Source organism: Mirounga leonina, unplaced genomic scaffold (genome assembly GCF_011800145.1).
Source record: "Mirounga leonina isolate KUSES-001 unplaced genomic scaffold, KU_Mleo_1.0 Mir_418, whole genome shotgun sequence".
Lineage (NCBI taxonomy): Eukaryota > Metazoa > Chordata > Mammalia > Carnivora > Phocidae > Mirounga > Mirounga leonina.
In genome coordinates, this window is record NW_023270739.1 from 3683282 (window position 1) to 3699903 (window position 16622).

General features: G+C 49.3%; 2 protein-coding genes across 2 annotated transcripts; one reads left to right on the top strand and one right to left on the bottom strand.

The window, feature by feature from the left end:
• Positions 1-2710: 2710 nt before the first annotated feature.
• Positions 2711-10714, top strand: NDUFA6 (NADH:ubiquinone oxidoreductase subunit A6). Its single transcript, XM_034987375.1, has 3 exons — positions 2711-2889; positions 9420-9535; positions 10463-10714. The coding sequence occupies exons 1-3, from the start codon at positions 2751-2753 to the stop codon at positions 10592-10594; spliced, it is 387 nt and encodes a 128-aa protein (XP_034843266.1). The 5' UTR covers positions 2711-2750; the 3' UTR covers positions 10595-10714.
• Positions 10715-11912: 1198 nt separating this feature from the next.
• SMDT1 (single-pass membrane protein with aspartate rich tail 1) lies at positions 11913-16439 on the bottom strand. Its single transcript, XM_034987376.1, has 3 exons — positions 16178-16439; positions 14279-14419; positions 11913-12150 (listed from the first exon to the last, which is right to left on the bottom strand). Exons 1-2 carry the CDS (start codon positions 16361-16363, stop codon positions 14282-14284), a joined length of 324 nt encoding a protein of 107 aa, XP_034843267.1. The 5' UTR covers positions 16364-16439; the 3' UTR covers positions 11913-12150; positions 14279-14281.
• Positions 16440-16622: the final 183 nt, after the last annotated feature.

Here is a 16622-nt window from a genome sequence, read left to right on the forward strand (position 1 = left end):
CTTTGCCCATTTAAAAAAATAGACTTTATTTTTTTGAACAGTTTTAGGTTCACGGCATAATTGAGTGGAATGTACAATGATTTCCCATATACCCTTACCCCTCAACCCCAGACTCCCCTGTTATCAACATCCCCCCCTACCAGAGTAGTGCCTTTGTTACAACTAATGAACCTCCATTGACACACCACTGTCATCCAAAGCCCACAGTTCACATCCGGGTTCACTCTATGGGTTTAACAGATATCAACCATTACAGTATCACAGAGTCTATTCATTCCTTGCTCCCTCCCCCCAGCCCCTAGCAACCAATGATCTTTTTATTGTCTCCACAGTTTTGTCTTTTTCTGTTATGCCATAGAACTAGAAGTATACTGCATACAGCCTTGTCAGATCGGCTTTTTTCACTTAGTAATATCCATTTAACTTTCCTCCATGTCTTTTTTTTTTTTTTAAGATGTATTGATTGATTTTAGTGGGGGAGGAGAGGGGAAGAGAGAGGGAGAGTCTTAAACAGACTCCACACTGAGCATAGAGCCCAACTTGGGGCTCCATCCCAGAACCCTGAGATCAAGATTGGAGCCGAAACCAAGAGTGGGCTGCTCAGCCCACTGCACCACCCAGGCTCCCCCCTCCACGTCTTTTCATGGCTTGATAGCTCATATCTTTATTTTTTTTTAAAGATTTTATTTATTTAGGGGCGCCTGGGTGGCTCAGTCGGTTAAGCGACTGCCTTCGGCTCAGGTCATGATCCAGGAGTCCCAGGATCGAGTCCCATGTCGGGCTCCCCACTCGGCGGGGAGTCTGCTTCTCCCTCTGACCCTCTCCCCTCTCATGTGCTCTCTCTCTCTCTCAAATAAATAAATAAAATCTTTAAAAAAAAAAGATTTTTTTTTTTTAAAGAGCGGGGAGCCCGACATGGGACTCGACCCTGGGACTCCAGGATCATGACCTGAGCCAAAGACAGTCGCTTAACCGACTGAGCCACCCAGGCGCCCGATAGCTCATATCTTTCTAATGCTAAAGAATATTCCATTGTGTGGATATACAAAAGTTTATTTATCCATTCACCTCCTGAAGGACATCTTGGTTGCTTCCAAGTTTTGGCAAATATGAATAAAGCTGTTATAAATATCCGTGTGCAGGTTTTTGGGTGAATAAAAGTTTTCAACTCCTTTGGGTGAAGACTGAGGAAAGTGATTGCTGGATCATATGGGAAGAGCATGTTTAGTTCTGTTAAGAAATTGCCAAACTGACTTCCAAAGTGGCTGTCTGATTCTTCATTCTCACCAGCAATGACAGAGTTCCTGCCATTGAGTTTGTCACCTTTGCTTTTTTTTTTTTTTTTTAAACTAGGCTCCATGCCCAACATGGGACTTGGACTCATGACCCTGAGATCAAGAGTCCGATGCTCTACCTACTGAGCCAGCCAGGTGCCCCATCTTTGCTTGTTTTTAAATCGGGCTATTTGTCTTTTTATTACTGAGTTGTAAGAGTCTTTGATGTATTCTAGATACAAATACTTTATGGAATATATGATTTGCAAATATTTTCCCCCAGTTTGTGGGTTGTTTTGGAGGCCATTTTTTTTTTTTCAATGAAAAGGAATGTTAAGCACTAAATTCATGATAGTGGTTACTCCTGGAGGAGGCAGGAGCGTGTATGGGGTTAGAATTAGACAGATATGATGACGTAGGTGCTGTGAGAGGTAGAGCACAGACTCCAAGGCCAGCTACCTGAGTCTCAAGCCAACCCTGTCAAGTAACTTCGTCTCTCTGTGTCTCAGTTTTCTCATCTGTAAAATGGGTCTAACAGTGCCTATCCCACAGGTGTGTTGTGATGCATGTGTTCATATGCCTGGACCCTACACCACCTGTCTCCTGGGATGCTAACAGAACCTCTCTGATCCATGAGATTAAAGACCAGATAAAATGGTCTAGTGCGCCTAGTGCGCGGCCTGCCCTGCGGTAGCTGTTCTTTCTGCCTTAGCAGCTCGGGGCCGCCCGGGATGGTCAGAGGCAACCTCCGTAGAAAAATGCCAGCAACGGAGGGGATACCCGGGATGGCCGAAGCAAGGCTCCTTGCAGCTCCACATTTCTGGGCTGCTTTTCACAGAGGTCCACAGGTTAGGATGAAACGTTCTTGTCTAAAACGGGGCTGATGATAGAACCTACCTCCCCGGGATGTGGAGAAGCGCCAGGAAGCCAACGGCCAGGAAAGCGCTTTGGCAGCTACACAGCGTTTCCCAAGAGTTGGTGTATTGGGGAAATAAAGAAAAACATGTTGCAGCAGAAAAAACCACACAGGGGCCAGGCCAGCGCCAAGGAAGCCCAGGCGCCATGCGGGGCTTCCGCCGCTCCTGGGGACCCGCGGCCCCCGCCCGGGGAAAGCGACCCGCGAAGCTCTGCGAGGCCCGCGCGCCCACGGGCGCAACCAAAGGAGCGCGGCGAGCAGGTGGCCGGCGGGACGCTGGGGGACTCCAGGCAGCTGCTCCGCGGCCAGTCTGGCGCTCGAGCGTCCCCTGGCGGCACGGTTGGGCCACGGTTAGGACCGCCAACGGCTGAGCCGGGGTTTCCGCACCTGGGCATGCGCAGCTCCCAGCGGCGAGAGGGAGGCCTCCCAGCCATTCAGAGAGCCCCACAGCTATCCTCCCGCCTACCCGTGGCGCTTAGGGGCGTGGCTTTCCGTTTTAGCCAATGACCAAAGACTTTCGTCCTTCGGCCGCCCTAGCGGAAGCTGGTTTGTTTAGCAAGATGGCGGCCAGCGGCCTCCGGCGGGCTGCCGCTGCGGCTCCCACTTCAGTGAAGCCCATTTTTAGTCGGGACATGAACGAAGCCAAGCGGAGGGTGCGCGAGTTGTACCGCGCCTGGTATCGAGAGGTGCCGAACACTGGTGAGAGGCCGCGACGGCCGCGGGGTTCCGGGTGCAGCCGCCCAAGGTCGCAGCCGTCCTGGCCTCCCATTTGTCCCGGGACGAGCTGAGGTCACCGACTTGGGCACAGGCGACTCCGGGTGCTTCAGGGGAGGAGGGTCACCCGAGCACTGGTGGACCCGACCCGGCGGCGGCGCCCGACTCAAACAAGCCGTGCCCTGCAGCCGAACCAAGCTCCTAGGAGCCCTGGGCGCGTTGGCCCTTTTGTCCCCCGCAATTCTTAACGAACCCGTGGGAGGGAGAGTGGGGGCTGTGGGTGACGTGCTCATTTTACAGGTGAGGCATGTGAGGCACCTAGAGGCGAGGTGATACCCCCGAGGCCCGGAGCCAGCCGTAGAGTTCTGAATGTATTTACAGGTGCCCATTAGGTTATATAAACAAAGTGGCTGTAGGACTTGAGCGGTCATCTGTTTCCCACGTCTCCCACAGAAAAACAGACCACCGGAGAAGGGAAGTGACTTCCCCAAGGTCATCCAGTTAAGTCAGTGGTGCCTTTTTCCGGTCCAGGTGAGATGGCCTCCTCCCACGTCCAGTTTCCCAAGCTTGCCCCCTAGCTCTACCTGTCTCTCCTATTTCTTAGGAACTCGTCCCCTCCCCCCAATGGCCTGCCCCCTACTGACTCACTGTCCGCTGCCTTCACTTAGATGTCCGAGAACCAATCTGTTCACTGGAAGGATTGAAATACAAGGTCCCTGGATGCGGAGATTCTGTTTTCTTATCTTGGCATCCCCCCTCAGCACTGCCCAACGTCTCTGATGAGAGGAAGATTGGGGGGAAATCCCACCTAAACTGCCAAGGACCGTACAGATGTCAGGGGCTGTCGATATTTTGTTGTTTTGTTGACTGATTGTGTTTTAATGTGGACTGTCACTGCGCGTCTCAGAGGGAAGGTGTTTTTATTTATTTTTATTTTTTTAAAGATTTTATTTATTTATTTGACAGACAGCGAGAGAGGGAACACAAGCAGGGGCAGTGGGAGAGGGAGAAGCAGGCTTCCCGCGGAGCAGGGAGCCCGATGCGGGGCTCGATCCCAGGACGCTGGGATCATGACCTGAGCCGAAGGCAGACGCTTAACGACTGAGCCACCTGGGCGCCCAGAGGGAAGGTGTTTTTAAAAGTGAGTTAGAGCACCATAGCTGTGGGCTGTCACTTCCCTGCCTGTGTGTGAGAAGCAATAGAATGTGGTAGTTACAGAGACTTGCCTCCAGACCTTGCCCCCTTACTAGCTGTGTGACCTTGAGCAAATTATTTTATCTTGCTATGCCTCAGTTTCCTCATCTGTAAAATGAGCATCATGATAGTATCTTCTTCAGAGAGTAGCCCTTATTAAATAGGTAATATTTCTAAAGTGCTGAGGGTAAGCCCTGGCACTTAATTAGGTACTCATTGAATGTTGGCTGCTACTGTTGTTTTTTTTATTATGATTATTATTAATTATTACTGTTACTTTATTTTTTTTAAGATTTTATATATTTGACAGAGAGAGAGAGAGATAGCAAGAGCAGGAACACAAGCAGGGGGAGCAGGAGAGGGAGAAGCAGGCTCCCCACGGAGCAGGGAGCCCGATGCGGGGCTTGATCCTAGGACCCCGGGATCATGACCTGAGCTGAAGGCAGATGCTTAACGACTGAGCCACCCAGGCGCCCCTAATTATTACTGTTATTTATAGCAGGAGCATCTGTGCAGAATCCAGTTTTTTTGATGTGTGAGAACTGTCTGCTCCACAGTGTCCCTATCCTGAACCTGACTTGTTGAGCGGTTGCTCATGACCAGAACTTAGGCCCCGGGATACAAGGGAGGGGGAAACTTAAGTGAACTGCTGGTTCAGGGACTGCAAACTTTCATGCCTTTAGGGGACAAGTGGATAATAGGCATAGGGAAGTGACAGTAGCAAGTGTCTGCATTTGTGTGTTTGGGGCAGGGGAGGGGTGTGTATTCAATTGGAGATGTTTAAAAACAGAACGTTTGCCTAGCAGAATACTGCGATGAGTGCCGAGAACCCTTTCTTGTTGCAGAGAGGAGTAGAAGGTAGGGAACAAGACCCAGATGCAGGAAGAATGGTTTGCGAGGGGTTAAAAAAAAAATCAGTGGCTGAGTTGAGGATAGACCCAGTTATCCACCGTCAGGACCCAGAAGTTTTTAAACTATCCCCTCTCAGGAATTCCCCTCAAATACTGTTTGAGAAGATTATTCCAGAGACAGAAGGGTCCTGAAAGGGGTGGGGGAGAGGAGGTGGGGAGGGTCAAAGGGGTGGCACCTCCCTTATGGGGAGGATTGGTGGTCTGTAGCTGGTTGTCTGTAGGGGGTCAGTTGCTCAGGCCTCTGTCTACACTGGTGTCATGCTGTCTGGCATTGGGACTCCAGCTGAGGAACCAAACCAAGAATTGGGAATAGTAATAGTATTTCTAATAACTAACATTTATTTATTTATTTATTTTTAAAGATTTTATTTATTTGACAGAGAGAGAGACAGTGTGAGAGGGAACACAAGCAGGGGGAGTGAGAGAGGGAGAAGCAGGCTTCCCGCGGAGCAGGGAGCCTGACACGGGGCTCCATCCCAGGACCCTGGGGTCATGACCTGAGCTGAAGGCAGATGCCCAACGACTGAGCCACCCAGGTGCCCCTAATAACTAACATTTATTGAATTGCATACATACGGCCCAGCACTATGCTAAATGCTTCACATTGCCTTATTTGAGGGTGGGTTCTAATTGTGTCCTTGTCTTACAGATAAGAAAACTGAGGCATATAAATGTGTCTCCTCACACCATTAGTAAGGAGAGGAGCCAGACTTCAGACCCTGACTATCCGACTGTCATACCTGGCCCTTTGCTCCTGCTCTAGTTTTCCCTGAATCTCCTGGGGCCCAGTTACGCTGCACGTGTATGGCAGCCATTTGCCGGGATGGTGGCTGCCTTGCGTGGGGGCACGGAGACAGAACTGCCTTCCTTCGAATCCCTCCGCTGAAAAAGTATTACATGAGGCTTGCTGGTTACAAAACGGGATTTTCCGTTGAAACTATTCCTTTAATTTCCATTTCACTGGGTATATCTCTTGTACAACAGGGCCGATACGAGATGCCCAGAGATACAAAAGTGAATAAAACAACCCTGCCCTCGGGCTCTATGGTCTAGTCAGGAAGACAGGCATATATCCAGATGGGGAGTAAGGGTTGAGATGTTTAACGTTTATAGTAGCTTTACTGTTTACGAGATGTTGTCACTCGATTTTTGCCATGTTCCTGTAAAGGAATTAGGTCTGAGGTTCTCTTCTTTCCTATTTTTTAGCTGAGGAAACAGGCTGAGGAGGCTATACCCTAGTCAGGGTCATAGTTCATAACGGTGAGGGGACCTTACAGCTGGTTTGACCCCTGACCCCACGCTCTTCTCCAGTACACCGTGCCGCCTTCCCATCTCAGGATCTCCCAGTGCCTGGTACGGATGCTCCCAAAGTGAATGGGAGCAAACAGCTGAGAATATCAGTGTCATCCCTCTTATTGTGTCAGAGCCTTCCTGACTCAGGAAAACCTTGACAGTAATTTTGGAAAAACACACAGAGCCTGTGGGAAAGGCACCTTCATCCAAGAGGGGCACTTTGATACCTTCCTTTTGAGCCTCTTAGATTTTTTCAAAATTGCAATTTAAATATTCAGAATTCAAAGAATAAGCCAAGAAACGGAGTTGAGAAAAAGCAGTTGGAATTAATTTATACCAGGGTTTCTCAACCCATTTGTGCTGGATGATTGTGGGGGCGGTCCTGTGCATTGTAAGATGTTTAACAACATCCCTGGCCTCTATCCACTAGATGCCAGCAGCACTCTCTCCCTAGCTGTGACAACCCCAGATGCCTGCAGACACTGCCAGATGTTCTGGTGGGCAAAGTCCTAGCTGGCTTAAGAACCACTGAGTTAAACCAAAGCAGGTGGTAGCTTAGGCTGTTGCTGTTTCCTTTCCCACAGCCCTTCTCACTGGAGGAGGGGCATGTTCAGAGGGTTGGGGTGGGAGGAGGGAGATGAGGACAAAGCTATGGAATTTGTCTCTCGAGAGACAAGAAGGGCTCCTAACCTGGGAGGATGGGCACTCAGGAATCTGTGAACTGACATTGTAAGCGGAACTTGGCATTTGCGCCTGTGAACATGTTCCTGAGGAGGAGACTCGCACACCCAGCGCCCTGTTGTACAGTTCTGGAAATCGTGAGGAATGGGAGCAAATGGACACCAGCTCCGCTAGTAGATAGAGGGACCTTGCTTTTTTTAAACTCCCAAGGTTGGGCAGGGATCTAATACAAAAATGCAGGAAAGGTAAGCACTGATAGCAGGAGAAGAGTCCTTATATTCATTTCCTTTAAAAAGCACCAGATTGGAAATGAAAAATAACCAACCTGAATTCCAGGCCCACACTTGCCAGGGAGCAATAGTATGACCTCAGGCAAGTACCCACAGCGTGGGAGGCCTCACTCTACCCAAATGGGAGGATTCTAAATTCCAGGATCCTTGTTAGTTTGCACTTGTTTTTGTGTCTCTTTGTCTTATGGTCCCTTTATTTGCTCTTTTCTAAAATTCCTACTATGAGGGGCACCTGGCGTCTGACTCTTGGTTTCGGCTCAGGTCAAGATCTCGGGGTTGTGGGATCAAGCCCTGGTATAAGGTTTCCCACTCAGTGGGGAGTCTGCTTCCCCTCTCCCTCTGCGCCTCCCCCTGCTCTCTCTCTTTCTAAAATAAAAAATAAAATCCCTACTAGGATACGGACTGTGCTGGGAACCCAGATTTACAGCTTTGACCAATTTTCCGGGGTCTGGTACTCCCACCATGGTTGATTTTAAGCTACCAAAGTGAAGTGAGTGAAGGCAGATTTGGGAAGAGAGGCTCCATGAGAGCCTGCTCCAGCATTCCACTGGATCCTGAGTTCTTTCCAGTGTGAGTGAGTTTCTGTCCTCTGTTAACACTTACCTGTAAAGCTGGGCTGTGGTTTCTCCTGTTAGATTTCTGCTGTTGCTTATTCCCTGCTGGGATCAGCACAGCATGGTATTTTCCTCAACAGAAGCTTTATTTTTCTATGGTATTTCCCTCAGCAGAAGCTTTATTTTTCTTTCTTTCTTTTTTTTTTTTAGATGTGATTTTTTTTTTAAGATTTTATTTATTTATTTGACAGAGAGAGACAGAGCGAGAGAGGGAATACAAGCAGGGGGAGTGGGAGAGGGAGAAGCAGGCTTCCCGCCGAGCAGGGAGCCAGATGCGGGGCTCGATCCCAGGACCTGGAATCATGACCTGAGCCGAAGGCAGACGCTTAACGACTGAGCCACCCAGGCGCCCCAGAAGCTTTATTTTTCTATTGGTCACTAAATGGAGTATAGATAAAGATTCAAACTTTATTGTCGATTCATTCAGTCACTCCATAGCTCTCATGGTGTTCAGACTGGTTCTGATAATTCTGTAGATGAGAATGGACATGTCACAAGAATGGCCAAAACACAGGGCGTCCTCACCAAATGATCACACAGGTCTCCCCAGCCACATGCTCATTCTAGCCTATGAGCCTTATTTATGCTGTCCCCTCAACCTAATGTGCCCCGTCTTCCTAATCCCGCCTACCACACAAGGCCCTATTCATGCCCTCGTTGTCATCAGCAAGTCCACTGAAGGCTGACTGCCAGAGGATAGGAATGCAAATGACTAAAACCTAATTTACAAAGGACATATATGTGCCTCATCTGAAGTCCTGGGTCCCTAAGGCTGTGCCACTCTTTTAGGCATCTGCTTAGCCAGGGATTGCTGAATATTGTGATTTTATGTTTGCATTTGTGGATGGTTGCCCCTCGGATCGGAATTTGAGAGACTAGGAGTTACATCGTAGACTGCTCCCTCCTTCCCCCGAGTAACCGGACGTGGTCGGAATCGCTGGCTGGACTGAAGCCTGCCTTCCCTGCACACTCCGCAGTCTCCCTCAGCCCTAAGTTTGTGTGCCGCACACGCCTACACCACGTCATTGCTTGTTAACTTCAATCCTGTCATCTTTTGCCAGTTGTTCTACATGATAATAATGCTCACATTTTTGAGAGCTTTTTCCATGCTGGCACTGTTCTAAGCATCTTGTCTCATCTCATGGAATCCTCCCAACAACTCTGGAGTTATGTGCTGTTATCATCCTCCTTTCCCTCAGAAACAAATACAGCCCAGCACAGAGAAGTCCGCAGGATCACATGGGTGATGTGACAGCTGGGATTTAAAGCCAGGTTGTTCCTACTCTTAAACTGTGCTATACTCTTCTTCGAATACGGCGGTCTTGCCTCTTCAAACAAACTGTAAGCTCCTTGAGAGCAGGCGCCACGTCTCACTCCTCCACAGCCTCGAGCACCTAGCTTAGGGTCAGGCTAGTAATATTTGCTGAATGAAATGAATGGACAACCTGTATGTGTTCAATGACTATCAGTTGACTCAATTTTTGTAAAACAGGTTTTAACCATGTAATTTCTACCCTGAATCATGTCTTTAGTGAACTTGTTCCAGCTAGACATCACCGTGCAGCAAGGACGGGATAAAGTCCGAGAAATGTTTATGAAGAATGCCCACGTCACAGACCCCAGGGTGGTGGATCTTTTGGTCATTAAGGTAACTGACCCTCCCTGACTGACTTAAGAGCAGCCAACTTGTCCAGAGCTTCTCAATTTTGTCTCCCAAGTTTAAAAAGCAACTACTAGGTCAGTAACTTTTGCTTAGTGTTTCAAAGAACCCGTGAACTTAGAGGTTATCACCTGATTAAATATAAGATTGTTAAAAAAAAAAAACCCACCGGGGCTTGCATTTTTATTTTTATTTATTTTTTAAAGATTTTATTATTTGAGAGCGAGTGCGCACGCATGAGCAGGCAGAGAGGCCAACGGAGAGGGAGAAGCAGACTCCCTATGAGCACAGAGCCCAACGCAGGGTTCGATCCCAGGATCCTGAGATCATGACCTGAGCCAAAGGCAGACACTTAACTGACTGAGCCACTGCAGTGCCCCAGGGCTTGTATTTTGAAAAAAGACATAAGGAGGAAAGTTTGAAATTCTTCTTGAACCTCATTCCTAGAAGTTACTGCTTCACCAGGTTGCAGCTGGAAGAGGCAGGCTAGTTAGCTGAGTCCTGTGTAAATGGGGTCAAATCCCAGGCCTGACTGTGTTATCTCTGGTCAGTCACATTAGCATCAGTGCAGACTTTAGCTTGGACTAGTACTTACCACGGGAGGAATGTTTAGCAGAAACCAAGTTAAGCCAGTTAGGTTAGGCAGTCATGGGGCAGGGGCCTATTGACCTGGAAGTCTCTCCTCTTGGGCTCAGTTAGCTACAGAGTTAAAGAGTATTTGAAAGGCTGCAGAGATCAGTTAGCCCAACCACCTCACTTTCCAGATGCAGAAACTGTGGTACTGACGGAGGATGTTACTTGCCCCAGGTGACTCAATAAGTTGGTGCCAGAGCAGAGAACAGAATCCTGGCCTTCAGTGTCGTGTTCCTTCCCCTCGGCCACTCTGACTGAACACCTCTCTCCTCACTTGTGCAGGGAAAGATGGAACTGGAGGAAACGATTAATGTATGGAAGCAGCGGACACACGTCATGCGGTTCTTCCATGAAACAGAAGCACCGAGGCCAAAGGATTTCCTGTCCAAGTTCTATGTTGGCCATGACCCGTGAATTCACTCAGGGAAAAGGTGCATGTTGATATTTAAATATTTTAGAGCACAAATAAACTCAGTATGTGATGGTCACTTCCTTATAGAATTCCATTGGTGAGCCAATGGGAAGTTCCTCTTCTGCAGTCTGTCTCACTTTTTGCCTGAACAAATGGGGTCTTTAGTATACACACCACCTGTTCTTTCCCTTTCCTGAAGTGTGGTGTTTCCTGTAAATTAGATTCTCTTTTCTCAGAGCCTTGCATGTCAGTAAACAGGAAGGATGAGGCCATCTGCTCAGAAACTATCGTTCTGGCTATGGGGCTGGATGACTTTGTTGAGAGAGAGAGAGAGGGTGGGGAGAGGGTCAGAGGGAGAGAGAGAATCTTAAGCAGGCTGCACGCCCAGCGCAGAGCCCCACTTGGGGCCCGATCTCCCGACTCTGAGATCACAACCTGAGCCGAAATCAAGAGTTGGATGCTTCACCGACTGAGCCACCCAGGCACCCCAATTTAGCCGTGTTTCTACAGCCCCCAGGATTTGCTTGGTGTCACAGCACAGATTATCCAGAATTAGCCAGGGCTTGCTGTCAGAGATCAGAGCAACACTAGGATGCACAGAAGAACAGCTGCCAAGCTGGGCCGTTCCTCCTGGGTTCTGAAGAGGCCTAGCCTGTCTACCTGCAACAGGCACGTCCTGAATGAAATTAACTTCCTACCCAGTTAGGTACTCTGCTAGGAACACTGTTGTTTAGTGCACACAGAACAGAAATATTTCTACTGTTTGTGCAAACCGGGCTATAGCTCCAGTGACAGGAGAATAAATGTCGACACAGGTTAAAGAACTCATCTCTGCTCTCGATGGTTCTTTCCCCAGACAGTCTAAATGCTGGAGAGAGGGGTTCAGGATCTGTAGGTAGTCACCCTGAGCATTCCCAGATTTTTCTGCACCACCAACCCCTTTACTATCTTTTCATCTAAGGAACCCAAGTGTTGACAGATTCATTCTAATAACGATGTTTCTCCTGGAGTTTTAAACAGTCACAGCTTATGACTGGTAATATGATAACTCGCCAGTGTTCCTCAACACAAAAAAAGCTTGAGGCTTTAGTTATCCTGTGCATCTTTACTGAGGGGAAAGTTTCTGTTGGGCTTTTGTAAATAATGGAAATAGGTCCCAGGTGCCTGTAACTGCCTTTGTGGATCCAGGGGGGGCCTGGAAATCTTCGGCTGTAAGTCAAAGGCCTGTCCATTCAGCTGCTAGAGAAAGGACTGCAGGGACAAGAAACTGCAGCTGGGGTCACTCCTATTGAGACACTTCAGCCACCACGCAGTCATACAGAGCTGATGTTTATCATGTTTATTCATAAGCTGATTGTGCTCAGTGGACAGCACATTTCTGGGAACCTCCCAGAGCCTGGGGATCCGGGCTATGGTCGCAGATGGTGCAGGAGGCTTCACTGGTGTTGGGAGGCTGAGGGCTTTCCCTGGGCCCTTCTGACAGGGAAGCAGGAGAGGCTGTGAGCATCACCATCATAATTAAGTTAGGGCTGTCTCCTTTCTGTACCTCCTCCGTGTCCTGTAAGAAAGGAAAGCAGCAATGAACTGGGCTCAGAGCAGCCCTCTATCCACATACCAGAAAGAGCATTCCAGAGAGGTTCTACCAAATAAGGCAGGAGCAAAGCAGTTTGTTTATTCATTCACACATTTAATGAAGAGTCATCGGAGACCAGGCACTGGGGGCCCAAAGGTATAAAAAACATGTTGCTGGGGGGCGCTTGGCTGGCTCAGTTGGTGAACATGCGACTCTTGGTCTTGGGATCGTGATTTCAAGCCCCATGTTGGGTGTAGAGCTTACTTAAAAACAAACAACCATGGGGGCTTCTGGGTGGCTCAGTCGTTGAGCGCCTGCCTTCGGCTCAGGTCATGATCCCAGGGTCCTGGGATCGAGCCCCGCATCGGGCTCCCTGCTCTGCGGGAAGCCTGCTTCTCCCTCTCCCACTCCCTCTGCTTGTGTTCCCTCTCTAGCTCTCTCTCTGTCAAATAAATAAAATCTTTAAAAAAAAAACAAACAACCATGTTCCTTGCCAGCAAGAAACTCCTAGTCTAGTAGAATTTGGGGGTGTGCCTGTGTGCTGAAGCACATAATACTGTCACAAGAGGTACTGGTCAGTCAGAGGGCACAGCAGCCACTTTCAAATGGAGGAATGAGGGAAGACTTCATCAAAGACAATGAAGAATTGGTGGAAGTAAGAGTAGTGGGAAACAGGGGCACCTGGGTGGCTCAGATGGTTAAGCGCCTGCCTTCGGCTCAGGTCATGATCTCCAGGTCCTGGGATCAAGCCCCGCATAGGGCTCCCTGCTTGTGCTGTCTGTCTGTCTGTCTCTCAAATGAATAAAAAAAAAAAGGGAGTAGTGAGAAATAATAGCCTTCCAATTGGAAGGAAGAGCCACTGCTTGGGAATGGTAAGCATGTGGGTAATTCAAGAAATAGTGAATATTGGGGATAGGTGTGCTGTTGGGAATATGGAAGATGAGGCTGGAATAACCGGTGTGACCAGGTCATGGCAAGCCTGAATGTCAGACTCCGGAGCCAGAACTGTCCTTAACCACAACAGAAAGGCAGCCAAGCAGCACGTTATTAGAACACCAGAAGCCAACACCAGAAAGCTGAATGGAACAGGCACAGAGTTTGATGACCTTGCTGACCATGGTGAAGACCTGCAGTTTCTAAATTTCAATGTGGAGAATGAAGCTGTTTGGGACGGGTGTGTAAGGCATTAAATTGTTAAGAAAACTTGTGGGTTGAGAGAATAAGGGTACATAAAAGACAGAAAGTCTGGTTAGGATCAACCCAGTTGGAAGAGATCCCATTGAATTTTTTTTTTTAAGATTTTATTTATTTGAGAGAAAGAGCAAGAGCAGGGGGGAAGGGGCAGAGGGAGAGGAAGAAGCAGACTCCCTGTTGAGCAGGGAGCCCGACATGGGGCTCCGGGGCTCCACCTCGACCCTGAGATCCTGACCTGAGCTGAAGGCAGATGCTTAACCGACTGAGCCACCCAGGCGCCCCATCCCAGTGAATTTTTTTTTTTTTTTTTAAGGTTTTTAAAAATTTGACAGAGAGCACAAGCAGGCAGAGCGGCAGGCAGAGGGAAAGGGAGAAGCAGGCTCTTTGCTGACCAGGGAGCCCGATGCGGGGCTCGATTCCAGGACCCTGGGATCATGACCCGAGCTGAAGGCAGCCGCTTAACCAACTAAGCCACCCAGGTGCCCCATCCCAGTGAATTTTTAAGGCAGTAAGATAGTTTTTCTCATCAACATAGAGCAAAGGCAAAATAAAAACAGCCAAGTGAGTCAACTTATTAAAGGTCTGCACTTCCGTTTCAAGGGACCAGAAACTGCTACCAGGGCAAACTGCATCAGAGTTTATTTTTTTATTTTTTATTTTTTTAAAGATTTTATTTATTTATTTGAGAGAGAGAGAATTAGAGACAGAGAGCATGAGAGGGGGGAGGGTCAGAGGGAGAAGCAGGCTCCCCGCCGAGCAGGGAGCCCGATACGGGACTCGATCCCGGGACTCCAGGATCACGACCTGAGCCGAAGGCAGTCGCTCAACCAACTGAGCCACCCAGGCACCCCTGCATCAGAGTTTAGATGCCCCACCCCCTTCCTGTTCCTGGTCCACGTAGGAGAAAGGGAAGTCTTACCTGTTAGTCATCGTCGTCGTCATCCTCTGGAACAAAAATGTCATGCTCCTCAAGTAGAGCAGCAAAGTTCTTGCTAATGAGCGTCCCGACATAGAGAAAGGGGATCACAATGGAGAACACACGAAGAAGGCCGAAGGACATCTGCAGAGGGTCAGAGCGGTGGCTGTGAGCTCCAGAGCCAACTCTGGACCACAGAAGGCTTGGCCCCTCAGGGGCACTCCGGTGGACCCCAGACCCGTAATACGCAACTACTTGATTTTGGAAACATTCAGAGCAAGAAAAAAGAAGAGATAAGGTTATTTTATGGCCATCAATGTGGCTACCAGAAAGAAAAGTATAATGCATTCATTCTAGACATCTAAAAATTAGATGTGCATGTACAGTGGAAGCATACTCCATACAGTTCTTTAACAGATTCCCCAGTGCCTGAGAAGTTTAATTTCACCACGTTAAATCTTAAAAACAACCATGTTTTGGAAAAGTGAGCATGTCTTGGGTGCCTGGGTGGCTCGGTTGGTTAGGCGACTGCCTTCAACTCAGGTCATGATCCTGGAGTCCCGGGATCAAGTCCCGCATCGGGCTCCCTGCTCAGCGGGGAGTCTGCTTCTCCCTCTGACCCTCCCCCCCCATGTGCTCGCTCTCTCTCATTCTCGCTCTCTCAAATAAATAAATAAATCTTAAAAAAAAAAAAGCATGTCTTGGGCACCTGGGTGGCTCAGTTGGTTAAGTGACTGCCTTCGGCTCAGGTCATGATCTTGGAGTCCCGGGATCAAGTCCCACATTGGGCTCCCTGCTCGGCAGGGAGTCTGCTTCTCCCTCTGACCCTCCTCCCTCTCATGCTCTCTGTCTCTCATTCTCTCTGTCTCAAATATATAAAAATTAAAAAAAAATCTTAAAAAAAAAAAAAAAAGCATGTCTTTACCATAAAAGATGGCAGATGGACTGGGGCAGTTTCAGTAGAATTTCAACATACCCTCATATTTTCCTACGGAGTTTCAAAAAATTTTTTTCCAGCTATGCCTTTTTATAAGGCAGCTCTTCCCCAGTATGGACCTTGCTGCTTGCCACACAACAATCCTGAACTCACTTGTCTGTGCGAGCCAGCACTGGCCATACTAGCTTTAAGGGAATTTTTGTTTTGTACCTCCCACACAACCCTGGAGTCAAAGAGCAAACTTGTTTGGTGTAAGGGGCTGTTTCCATTTTACTTAGAAAAACCCAAGAGTACTCAGGGCATGCGATGGCATTCAGTGGTGGGAAAAAATAGGACCTGGTTGGGGGTGGGGGTGTACCAGCCAGAAACCTGGATTCCAGACCCTAACTCGCTGCTAGCCTCGGAGCCTCACGGCTTCACTGCTTTGGCCCGACTCTTCATTTGTAGAAACAGTGATTGTAGTAATTCCCTGCCCACCTCTCAGGACTGCAGATCACGTGAATTAAGTACTAGGTCAAAACTCATAAAAATATAAGGTCTGTCCCACGTACCCTTTATTTACAAAGCCCTTTCACAACTCATTATTCCATCCCATCAACTGTGAGGTAGACAAGAACGGAGTGGTTACGGGATCTGTCTACACTGGACGCATAAAGCCGTCTTGTGGCCTGGAGAACTAGGGCACCACGCTCCCCACGATGAACTAGTGCAAAGTGCAGTCCTTCTCGGCTCTCACGCCCCATCCTCTGTCTCCGTGCGCCCAACTCAATACCGGGATCTGACCCATTTCCTCCCACCTGTCAAAATAAGCAGCGCATCACTGCTTAACTTTGTCCTTGATCCGTCTTCCGGTCTAAGGCGGTCGTATGATTGGCCTTTGCTCCTATCAGTCAGCGTCGACCCGCGCACACTCCCCATAATGATTGGCCGCGGCCCCTTCGCCCCGCCTCCAGGCAGACACTCACTTTCACCGGTTTGGGCAAAATGGCGCCGCTGCGAGTAACGATGACTGACCTCGACGGTACCAGGCTCCGACCTGAGCCACCCCCTCCGGCGGAGACCTCGCCACCCTTCCTCAAGCTCGGTCCGTTCCGGAAAGCCCCGGATCGGACGGATGCCAAAGCCAGCCGGCGAGCCGCTCCGGACGCCATCTCCCAGCTCCGCCCCTAGCCCGGCACCCGGCCCCTGGGACGCCCTCAGGAAGCGCACCGCCCCAACCCTCGCGAGGCTTTTGGGATCAGACGCGAGGCCCAGCCCGCACACTTGCGCAGTGCGCCTAGTTCCTGTGGCGGTGCGAAAGGGGCGTTTGTCACCCGCATGACGTGCTGACGTCACGAGGGGGGGCCGACGCCGCAGTAGCCGCCTGGTTCAGGGCCTGGCGGGCGGGTCGTCAGGCGGGCGGTCCCGGTG

Coding starts and splice junctions, on each gene's coding strand:
- SMDT1 (XM_034987376.1), bottom strand. CDS start 16,363: ATGGCGTCCGGAGCGGCTCGCCGGCTGGCTTTGGCATCCGTCCGATCC. Junction 14,420..16,177: donor TTTTGCCCAAACCGGTGAAA/GTGAGTGTCTGC, acceptor GACCCTCTGCAG/ATGTCCTTCGGCCTTCTTCG.
- NDUFA6 (XM_034987375.1), top strand. CDS start 2,751: ATGGCGGCCAGCGGCCTCCGGCGGGCTGCCGCTGCGGCTCCCACTTCA. Junction 2,890..9,419: donor TCGAGAGGTGCCGAACACTG/GTGAGAGGCCGC, acceptor TCATGTCTTTAG/TGAACTTGTTCCAGCTAGAC. Junction 9,536..10,462: donor TGGATCTTTTGGTCATTAAG/GTAACTGACCCT, acceptor TCACTTGTGCAG/GGAAAGATGGAACTGGAGGA.